This window comes from Hyperolius riggenbachi, chromosome 1 (assembly GCF_040937935.1).
Source record: "Hyperolius riggenbachi isolate aHypRig1 chromosome 1, aHypRig1.pri, whole genome shotgun sequence".
NCBI lineage: Eukaryota > Metazoa > Chordata > Amphibia > Anura > Hyperoliidae > Hyperolius > Hyperolius riggenbachi.
The window spans coordinates 430999695-431011838 of NC_090646.1; the positions used below are offsets into that span (position 1 = coordinate 430999695).

At 44.2% G+C, this 12144-nt stretch overlaps 1 protein-coding gene across 1 annotated transcript in view; it reads left to right on the top strand.

Annotated features, from left to right (window-relative positions):
• The window catches only part of DAPK1 (death associated protein kinase 1), a 264648-nt gene that overhangs the window by 189608 nt on the left and 62896 nt on the right, over nucleotides 1–12144 (top strand). The window contains exon 11 of the mRNA XM_068237212.1: nucleotides 736–828. Coding sequence (XP_068093313.1) covers nucleotides 736–828 — 93 coding nt within the window. The remainder of the gene's footprint in view (nucleotides 1–735; nucleotides 829–12144) is intronic.

Sequence of the window (12144 nt, forward strand, 5' to 3'; positions counted from 1 at the left end):
CTTAAAGTATTAGAGGCAGAAGATCAGCTGGCTAGCCAGGTAACTGGTATTGTGTAAAAGGGAATAAATATGGTAGCCTCCATATCCCTCTCACTTCAGTTGTATTTTAAAATTCCTAAGCGTTGGCAGTTAAGAGATGCATTCCATGTTACATACCTTCAATCAACAAAATTGTAATATGCAAATTCGAGGAGTCTGAGTCGGTGGAATCCTAACCTGAGGAGTCTGAGTTGGTGGATTTTTGTACCGACTTCACAGCCCTGATAGTACCTGGTCTCCGATTCCCTTATAAATTATGACAATGTATTTTTAAGCTTCCTATTCCTTGGCAGTTTGAAGTAATTTTTGCTACTATGTACTTTTTGTTACTATGTATTTTTGTTGTGACATGTTACAATATTGTGTGAAGTGTTGTAAGCAGTTTAAAACGCATTAAAAGGTGATTGAAAACAACCGAAAAACATTTACAGTATATGTCCAAATCCAGTGTCCAAAAGTAAATCACGTTTTGCTATGTATAAAACGACTCAACTTACAAAATCAACTTACAAATACAGTAATCTCCTGAACCGGAACCTTTATGGAATATATAACATGTATTATACAAGACAGAAAAATTCCTACCTGTATCTGCCTGATAAAAATATCTGATACAATAAGATACACTTAATAGGAATTTTGGCAGATTCTTGATGAAAAGTAATAATGTACGGTTTTCTTTTTTTTTCCCCCAAGCAATCTGTCCGCTTAATATCCCTGTGCCAAAGATTATCAAGATCTTTCTTGTCCAGAAGCAACATGAGCATAGCTCGAAGTGATGACACTCTGGTAAGGGAGCTAATCAACAATAATTACGTTTTCTTTCTTGTTTTTGTTGACCAGGTTTAATAGAAAACCAATACTGCAAGTACTAGTCAAAGCTTACTGTGCTAGCAATGGTGTAAAAATGAGGTTATTCAGATAAATATGTGCTTTACACACCATTTCTGGGTCATTAACCGTGATGGTAAAAGGTCTGTGCTAATCTACACAACATCTTTACCACAGCAAATCAATCTCGGTAGCCTTAAACAGGAACTGCAGTGAAAATAATGTAATGAAAAAGGTACTTAATTTTTACTATAATTATGTATAAATGATTTAGTCAGTGTCTGCCCATTGTAAAATATTTCCTCCCTCTGATTTACATTCTGACATTTATCACATGGCAACATTTTTACTGCCGGCAGGTGATGTCTTTGGTAAGGGCTGGTTCACATGGACGCTTGGCGGCGTTTACCGCCAAGCGTTCGGGACTCATGGGCTAAACACTCCCATTCAAGTGAATGGGAGCGTTTAGCATTGTGCGGCTACCAGCGATTGCGCATTTATCTCCTCGCATGCGGCTTCTGGGGTCGTTTAGCCACAGCGTCTTCATGTCCCCTTGCGGGGATGAGAAACGGGAAGCCCGACGATTGCCATACCGCCACCCCCGAACGAGACGTCACAGGACGACGCCTGGGGGCACACCATAGGGCAACAGAGGCTGGTGATAGTGTGCACAACCAGCCTCTGTGCCCCACTAACATCATTAAATCCCACCTCGGGTTCTCTTTAAAAATGGGTTCTTGACTTGCAGTAATTCCCTTCCTGTGTGACTAGTCATAATTCACATGAAGCCTAGCTTAAAACTCATTTTCCTGAACATGAGAGAGCCTAGCTTTGGAAAATTGGGGGCCTAATGTAGTTACAACTATCAGTAGCAGTAAGGCCTAGCTATTAGCTACTGCATTTGTAGGAAAGGACTTTCTTCTTATCCAGGCAACAAAGTTAGTGCTATGCAAATCTATTTCCACATGGCCAACTGTTTAAAAGCTTGCCTGAAGATGATACCAGCAATCTTAAAGTTGTATGAAATTCTAATCTCATCTGTGGTCTAATAACAAAAGAAAAATACCATACACATGGTTTCCAAGTTACTGGAAGGGTTAATACTGAAATATCTGATTCACTTAGAGGCTAATTGATAAGATTGTTGTTGCAGTAGCAAAATTATCAGATTGACTTCAATTAATCTAAGCTGTGTAAACTATGCAGAATAGCAAAGGGGGATCTGCCAGTATTTCTTATGCTGGGTACACACAATGAAATTTCCCACCCACTCGATGGGTGATCGCACAGGAAGTTGCATTGTGTGTTCGTATCGATAAAGTGATCGATTTCCAATTATAAGTGCGCAAAACCGATCATTTTATCGATCGGGAGCCAATCAGACATGTTGGAAATAATTGCCTGATTCCCACCTGTCGGGCGGGAAATTGCATCGTGTGTACCCAGCATTATCCTGGGAATACACTGAGTTTTTTTGGGCAGATTTACTATCCGATCTGATTTCCAATCGTTTTTCCAGTCGATTTCCATTCACTTCTATGAGAAAATCGATCAGAAAAACTATCAATCAGATTCAGACCTGTCAGAAATTATCTAGCAATCCATCTATCTGCTGAAAAAACTCATGGTGTATTTCCAACATAAAAACAGCATTCTGATGCTCAAGCCATTTGTTATCATGTACTAGGTGAATTAGGTTTCACAGAAGAATTACATTAGCATTTTAAATTATCTAGAAAAGGATCTGCGATGCAGGGGGGAGTCTTTTTTTTATTTTTGGAATTTCATCAGGTCCTTGGATACTATCTGGTGGTATTCTCATCAATCGGGCAAATTCCGCATTTACACGACAGTCTAAAAATCACTGTTTGCCTGTGGGGTTACACAGCTATTTTTGGATGAATAAAGACATTCGTCCATTAAGTCCAACCAGGAAAAATAATAGAATAATGTAAGCATTAGGTATCTTTCTCTTCTGCACCTTCACATATCCCAGTTGATCCAGGAGAAGGCAAAAAAAAAAAAAAACCTTACAAGGCTTGGGCCAATTAACCTCTAAAGTGAAAAATTTCCTTCCTGACTCCAGGTGACAGTCAGATAAAATCCCTGGATCAACTTTGTTGGGAATTACTGTAACTAGAAATTATAGCTGCTGATGTCCTTCAATGCAAGGAAAGCATTCAAACCTCTTTTAAATGTAGATATAGAGTTTGTTATAACTAATAAAATATTCCACATTTTAAAGAGACTCTGAAGTCTCTTAAAAATCCTTTTTTTATTACAAAATCCTGTTTAACATGTTAGCCCTACCTAAACTGCCACATCCCCGCCGCTATCTAAATCCCCCCTAACTCCCCCCTCCCTCTCCCCCGCAAAATCCACTACTTTCTTGGTCGCGAATTTTGCTGCTATAGGAGGCAGAGCTATGAGCCGCAGCTCTGCCTCCATTTGCGTCTATCAGCCGCGTATCTCTCCCTCGCCCCTCTCAGTGAAGGAAGACTGAGAGGGGCGGGGGAGAGGCGGTGATCCGGGCTGACAGAAGCGCTGAGAGGCAGAGCTGTGGCTCATAGCTCTGCCTCTCGCGGAAGCGGTGCCGGGATTGCCCCCCAGGGAGTTTGGGGAAATTTAGTTAAATTACAGTGGCGGGGATGCGGCGGTTTAGGTAGGGCTAATATTTTAAACAGGATTTTGTAATAAAACGAGGATTTTTAAGAGACTTCAGAGTCTCTTTAACAACGGTTACTGTAAAGAACCCCTTTCTAAGTAGATGGCAAAACCTTTTTTTCGTCAATATGCAGATCATATCCCCTTGTTCTTTGCTTGGCATTGAATACGAGTGTTTAACTTGTTATCAACAAGTATTCCCAAGTACTTTTCCAAGTCTGATGTTCCCAGCTGTAAGCCTTTTGTGAATAGTGTACTGGTTAAAGGCACCGCCTTTTATTATGGGAGACCAGGGTTCAAATCCTGGCTAAATCCTGGCTAGGGGCAGTACCTATTCAGTAAGGAGTTCAAGGCAATACTCCCTAACACTGCAGGGTGGTCTCTTGAGCACTTTGAGTCCGACAGGAGAAAAGCGCTATACAAATGTTCAGATTTATCTTATATGTTGCTCAACTATTGTCCATGGTGCATGCCCTTACATTTATCTACATTAAATTGAATCTGCCATCATTCTGCCCTTATAGCCATGCTGTTGAGATCCTATTGTAAAATGTCACTATCCTACTTAGTGTTAATAATTCTGCATAATTTTGTATTATCTTCAAACATGGGAACATTACTCTGTATTCCATCCGCTAGATAATTTCTAAATAGATTGAAAACGATGGGACCTAGTACTTACCCTTGCGGGACCCCATTGCTGATAGTTTTTCATTTTGAATATGACCCATTTACCACCACTTTGGCAGTCTGTCCCTTAACCAGTTCTTTATCCACAAACACACATTTTCTCCTAGTCCGTGTATCCTCAGCTTCTGCACCAGGATATTGTGGGAAACAGTGTCAAAAGCCTTAGCAAAGTCCAAGTACACTACATCTATTGCTTTCCCAAGATCTAAATGTGCATTCACCATTTCATACAAGTTGAGCATGTTGGTGAGACAAGACGTGTCTTTAATAAATCCATACCGATGAGCTGAAATGAGATTATTCTGTGCTATAAAATCTTGTATAGAGTCTCTTAGAATACCTTTGTGCAATTTAAACCCAACTGATGTTCAGCTTGCAGGTCTGTAGTTTCCCAGTTCTGATCGGTTTCCCTTCTTAAATAAGGGAAACACAGCAGCTTTACACCAGTTATAAACTGAGCCGCTTGAAAGAGAATTGTAGAAAATAAAGTAGCCTATCAATAACTGAACAGCTCTTTTAAAGGAAACCTGAAATAGAAGAATTTATAATTACCTGGGACTTCCTCAAGTCCCATGTACTCCATGGGCTCCCTCACCGTCCTCCTGGGTGGCTCAGTTCGTTTTAAATCTTCCCTGGCACAAAGGCTTCAGTTGCATCAGTCAGTCACTCTGCGCATGCGTGCCCATCATGCTCCCGTTGCCGGGAGCATACTGGTCCTGCGCAGGTAGTACAGACCAGCCCGACTGGCACAACTGAAGCCTTTGTACCGTGGAAGGTTTAAGACGAACAGAGATGCCTGGGAGGACAGTGAGGGAATCCAAAGAGTACATATGGCTGGAGGAAGCCCCAGACGAAGCAGGTCATTTGGGCAGATAAGCTTTTGTAAGTATCAATTCTTCTATTTAAATAATCGCAGGTACACTTTAAATCTCAGAAGTGGATGCCATCTGGGCTATGAGCCTTATCTATCTTGATTTTATCTAAGTGTACCTTCCTGTTTTAGACGATTCACGTTGAATGAAGTAGATTGGGGACCACCCAGGGCTGTATTGTGGGACAAGGGCATCGCCTTGTTAAAGACAGAAGCAAAGCATGCATTTCAAATTTCAGCTTGGTCTTCCACAATTAAAGTGACCCAGAGATGAAGAAAGCTGTTTTTTATTTACCCAGGGCTTCCTCCAGCCCCATAAGCATGGCTGTGTCCCTCGCCGTCCTTCTACGATGTCCCGTTCAGCCACGGTGAGCCCCGGTAAGTGGCTCAGTGACCTCAACGGCGGACCTTCTGTGCAAGCGCAGAATGCCCCGGCTGACGTCACTCAGACTGAGTCCGACTGAGCCGCTTGCCGGGAGTTGGCTGCGGCTGAATGGATGATTTCGGGAGGACGGCGAGGGACGCATCCATACTTATGGGGCTGGAGGAAGCCCCGGGTAAGTAAAAAAATTAAATTTAAAAAAATGGCAGTTTTCTTCATCTATGGGTCCCTTTAAGTTCCCTGGCTGATCTTTTAAGAGTCCTTTATTCTCAACCTTCTTCCTTTTTGAATGTATGTATTTGTACAACTTTTTGGGGATTTAACTTTGTCACTAGCCATTTGTTTTCAGCTTCCAGTTCTGCAAGGCTGATTACTTTTTACAATGTTTTGTTACATTCCCTATATTTATTTAATGCAGACGTAGTCACCTCCTAATGTGGTGAATTCTTAATGATCTGTAGATCTGTTTTCACATTTTTGTGAACTCTTTATAAAGAGCCATTGATTTTATCGGTTGAATAGGAGTTTGTAAAAGGCTTTTTATAAAATATTAGAAGTAATTATGTTCTGTTAAGAAGACTTCTGCTTATGATGTATCTTTAACAAGCTCATGTAGGAAAAAGTCAAGTTAAAGGTTTCTTCTGTGGCAGCAGAAGAGAATGTTACAAAACAAAAAATTTCTGATGATACCTAGATTTGTTGAACTCTCTGGTGCCTGGCATTGTACCCCATAGGGGACCAGTTCAAATTTGTTTGTGTTTGGCTTGGGCTTTGCTTTTCTGCTGTCTGTCTTTTTTTTTTTTTTTTTTTTTTTTTTTAATTCAATCATTAAGATGTTCTCTGAGCCATAAGAGGGAAGAAACTGCTTTCCTCTGCATCATTATCAAGGTAGTGCAAGCTGCAGTTTTACATCTCCCTCAGGTCTCAATCTCCTCAAATATTTCACATTTACTTACAGAATTTCATATTAAAAGAAATGCTGGGTTTCACGTTTAACTGAAGGCCTTGTATACACCATCTCTCCTGGGGATATTATTAATATCCGCATAAGAAAAAAGCCAGTTCCATGTAAATAGTTTTAGAAGCTTTCTAGCACTATTGTGTTGAAGCAATTTACAGTACACAGTGTTGGTATCCTGAAGTGTTTTAAAGTGTACCGGACGGGTGTATTTAGATTTCCATTTTCTCTGGAAGAAAATGATTAAACTTATCTGCTATCAGTTGTGTAATGCTTTCTGCTTCCTTCACCTGTTCTGTGGCAAGGAAGCTTCTTTTTCACAGTTTTATTTTTACTTGTGCGATTATGGAGGGAGCCATATTGAATTTGACAAATTCCCTGAATACTTAGAGTAACTGTTAGGCAAAAAAAACAAATTTAAATCTCTATTCTCCTGTGTTAAATAGTTGGAAAGGAAGGCAAAAAGGCAATACTGAAGTTAGAAATCTACCTTACTTTTTTTGTCAGCTGAGTAGCAGTGTCTTTTCCCCCAGGCAGCTAAGGAGGCCGCAAGGCCGCCTGACAAGCTGCAAAGCATTTTGGGAGGGTTTTTTTTCTCCCCACTGCTCTCCATGGTCCTCCCATTCATTTGCCTATCCCTCCTCCAAATCTTTACTGCAGCCTGATTGGCTGCTTCCTTCCGTCCTTCCTGGTTTCCGCACCCTGTTGTGAGAGCCCCTCACATCGAGCTGGGAAGTTCGGATCTTTTCAATGATCCGGATGATTCGAATCGGATCATTGAAAAGATCCGGATCTTTGATCCGAATCTCGGATCATTTTACTACTGAAGCATTCGGGGGTGAAATGAATAGCAGGACAGGACTTTCCCTGCTGTGGACAGGAGAAGGGGAGGGGGGTGGATACACAGAGAAGGGGAGAAGATGGACAGAGGGCAGGGAGTGGACAGAGAAGGGAGGAGGGACGAGCAGAGAGCAGAAATGTTTGCTTGCACACAATACCCACATGCTGCAATCATATGCTTTACATGTATTTCACCTATATGCTCATCTGTGTACTTTGAATGCAAACGTCGCACAGTGAAAGAAAGCATTCCCCAAAGCATTCCCAGAAGATAAGTGCAGCTGTTTAGTGCCGAGTGCAGGAGGATCATATTGCGCTGCAATCACAGTGTCTGCAAAGTTACTGAGCTGTGCTGAGCTGAGCCAAAAGTTTCCCATGTGTTCACTGTGCACAACTACGGAACAGACAGCCTATAATTAGCAGCACGCTATAGCCAGTAAGTGTGCTCTACACATATCTGGCAGTGGCACCGATGTCTCCTCTCTCTCATCTACCTGTCTCCCTGCAAGGCTGGCTCCCATTAAACAGCCGCCATAACCCCCCAACCCCCCGCGAGTGACAACCTCCATGCCTGCAACCCCCCCCCCCCCCCCGCGAGTGACAGCCGCTATGCCGAAAGCTGAGCAACCCCCCCCCCCCACGAGTGACAGCCGCCATGCGCGCGGCGCCCCCCCACCCCCGCGAGTGACAGCCACCATGCGCGCACCCCAACCGCCCCCCCCCCCCCCCCGCGAGTGACAGCCGGCATGCACGCTCAAAGCGAGTGACAACCTCCATGCCCGCACACACATAACCCCCCCCCCCCCCGCGAGTGACAGCCGCCATGCGCGCGGCGCCCCCCCACCCCCGTGAGTGACAGCCACCATGCGTGCAGCCCCCGTGAGTGACAGCCGGCATGCACGCTCAAAGCGAGTGACAATCTCCATGCCCGCACACACACATAACCCCCCGAGTGATAACCTCCATGTGCGCAGCCCACCCCCTGCCCCCCCCCCCCCCCGCGAGTGACAACCTCCATGCGAGCTTCCCGCTATCCGCCACAACCCCCCCCCCGCGAGTGACAACCTCCATGTCCCAACACCAACAACCCCCCCCGGCAAGTGACAGCCGCCATGCCCGCTACACAAACTCCTAACCCCCCCCCCCCACCCCGAGTGACAGCAGCCATGCCCGCACCCCACCCCCCAAGGGTACGCACCACCCCAACCTCATCCCCCCACACGCCCCCCACCGCGAGTGACAGTTCTGCCCGCAATCACACACAAAACTACTCACATCGCAATCGCACGCAAAACTGACATCGCAATCTCACGCAAAACGACTGACATCGCAATCGGCCGCAAAATGACTCACATCGCCCGCAAAACGACTGACCACGCAATCGCCCGCAAAACGACTGACCACGCAATCGCCCGCAAAACGACTGACCCCGCAATCGCCCGCAAAACGACTGACCCCGCAATCACCCGCAAAACGACTGACCCCGCAATCGCCCGCAAAACGACGGACCTCGCAATCGGCCGCAAAACGACGGACCTCGCAATCGGCCGCAAAACGACGGACCTCGCAATCGGCCGCAAAACGACGGACCTCGCAATCGGCCGCAAAACGACGGACCTCGCAATCGGCCGCAAAACGACGGACCTCGCAATCGGCCGCAAAACGACGGACCTCGCAATCGGCCGCAAAACGACGGACCTCGCAATCGGCCGCAAAACGACGGACCTCGCAATCGGCCGCAAAACGACGGACATCGCAATCGGCCGCAAAACGACGGACATTGCAATCACCCCCCCCCTGCTGAGTGACAGACAATATGACCCAGTTAGACCAGAGACTGGTGGGAGTGTCTGAGGGCTGGGACTTGGGAGGGCTAAAGAATAATCAATCAGGAAGCAGGGTATAAGGGCGGATATTACATCACAACTGGCTTCAGACAAGACAGTCAAACATGGAACCTGCCATGAGCTGTCAGGAGCATCAATCTCTGAAAATACTATATACAAATTCTGTGAAATCCAAACGTGGACAGTGAAATGCATATGTAATGTAAGTACAGCCAGTATTTATCTGATATATGTGTTTGTCGTCTCTGAGACCCTATACCTAACAGCTCCTCCTTTAAAGATCTTGACATCTAAACAATGTTAAAATAAATAATGCATCCTTAGATTTTCATCCTGTGTGTGTGTGTTCCTTTCTCTGCACTAAACTACTAATTTATCACAGGGGTCAGATCTTAGAGTGTAAAGTCCCACACATACAGCATACTACAGCTGGCTCAAATTATAGTTTATGATTCTATCGGCTAGCAGCCTGTGACTGATCATGCACACTTAATGGTGTGTGGGTGGAGCAAATTGTACATGAACTTAAAGCAGCAGATTTGACCAGTAAAACTTAAAGGGGATCTTTCACGAAAAAAGTAGGCAGTTAGAAAATGTGACAGATGACAGGTTTTGGGCCAGTCCATCTTTTTAAGGGGGATTCTCAGGGCTTTCTTTGTTTTCAACAGCATTTCCTGAACAGCAGTTTAACTGCCAAAATAGCAAGACACCAGCCGGCCTCCCTAATCACTTGCACACTATTATGTCAGTTAAATTTTGCAACTGTTGTTCAGGAAATGCTGTTGAAAACAAAGAAAGCCCTGAGAATCCCCCTTAAAAAGATGAACTGGCCCAAAACCTGTCATCTGTCACATTTTTTAACTGCCTACTTTTTTCGCGAAAGAACTCCTTTAAGATGAAGAAAAAATATAACTGCCCTAGTTACTGTACTAACAGTCATATAACGAAAGGACGACATAGCACTCAGAAGGTTGTATGCAGCAACAAGCTGTATGGGAGCGTATTGGGCACACACTCCACATTTGAGCCGGACATGAGGAAGGGCTCCGCTTGAAAGTGGAGTGTGTGCCCACGAAGCTCCCTTACAGCTTGTTGCTTCATACAGCCGTCTGAGTGCTGTGTCCTTCTTTCGTTATTGCAGATTATAATTAAGCAAGCAAATCCCACACATAACAATTAGTTGGCATGTTACCCAAAAATGCATAATTCATTAGGGTGTGCACCACACATCACAATTGGCAGCCAATCGAATCGATCCTTCCATTCTAAGTCAATGTCCCACTTACCCTAACACTCCAGCATCTCTGTCTCTCCTACATCTCTTAGGGCCTGTTCAGACTATGCGCGTTCCTGGACGTTTTCAGGGAACGTGTCTGGGTACCAAAAACGCATAGGAACGGCTCCTAATGCTTTTGAATGGGCTAGTTCACATGTATGCGTATGAGACGCATACGTTTCTCATCCGCATTGCTGCACGCAGTTCTGTGCGATACGCATAGAAACGGACGCAATGAAAGTCTATGGACGCGTATCAAAAACGCGTACTATTGCGTTTTTAGCGTCCGTTTTCCTCTGTGGTTCCCATAATTTTTTTTCCCCCTGGGTCACGTGTGTGTGCAAAACGCAATAGAACACGCATTAGAACGCAAGAAAAACGCATGCGTTTTCACCTTGCGTTTCTTTGATTTTAAACGCATTCTTCATACGCAGATCGTCTGAACAGGCCCTTAGTGTGTCACTCGATTGGCAGAACATTTTAAGCAATTATATTTCTTGGCGTTACCAGTATTTTCTGGCATTTAAGACGACCCCCAAATTTTCCAGTTAAAATATACATTTTTGGATATACTCGCCATATAAGACTACCCCTCTTGACTGTTGGACATTTGTATACTGTATTGTATGTACTGGTGCTATACTGTATAAACAGGTACAGATACTGGTGCCGTACTATATGTGGTACCCAGTATACAACAACCAGCCAATCGCAGCAAGCGATGTACCTTACCGGCGATCGGCTGGTTGTTGTATACAAAGGCTGCTTGGATTGGTCAGCTATCCCTGTCTCCAAGACTATTAGAGAGGTACCGCAAATACGCCTCTTTCACCCCTCTGGCCCGATCTTGTATACGATTACCTCCTTCTCTACCTCTCAGATCTTGCGCATGCTCGCCTGCACCACTTCACTGCAGTCCTCATGAGCAAAATCTGAGAGGCAGAGTAGGAGGTACAGTTATAGGATACAAGGGCAGGCCAAACGGGTGAAAGAGGCGTGTTTTTCTGGGCTCTATCACTTTTTTTTAGACTCCGGGCGTCCCAGATGCCTGCAGCTGGCTCCGGCCTTCACTTACACCTTCCCAGTGAGGTGCCCCCTCACCTTGTCATTGGGAGCTAGTTAAGTCCCTTTTTTTTTTCCATGAATCCTGGTGAGTAGATTTTCTTCTACCATACTTGTACAGAACCGCCCTTGCTGCTTTCCTACGGTTACCGCACATGGCGGGGATGCAGCCACCATAAGCGGCAACTGCAGATTCTACAGTCTGGCTCGCAAGTTTCAGCACCCGCCCTATAAGACAACATCCAGCGTAAAGGACAACCCCCGACTTCTGAGAAGTTTTACCTGGGTTGAAAAGTAGTCTTATATGTCAGAAAATACGGATTTTTGATAGGATCCATGGATCACTGCTTAGTGATCACTGCTTAGAAAAATGAGTTGTATGGTCCAAAATCACACCTGTTGTTGTTTAAACTAAAGATATGTGAGCTAAATGTGTAAAAAAAAAAAAAAAAAAAAAAAAAAAAAAAAAAAGTTTCTGATCTTTTCTAGATGCATCTTAAAATTTTATAACAAGAATATTCTTATGAATGCTGTAAATTATTCTAGCACAAAGGAAAGATCTACATAAAAAACACCTGGATGTAAAGAATGTTGGGATTACATTTTCTTTCTTCACTAGTTTTGTTCTATAACTTTTTACATTAGTCTGTCACAGTATGATGGAGAGAGGTTGGTGATGCATGA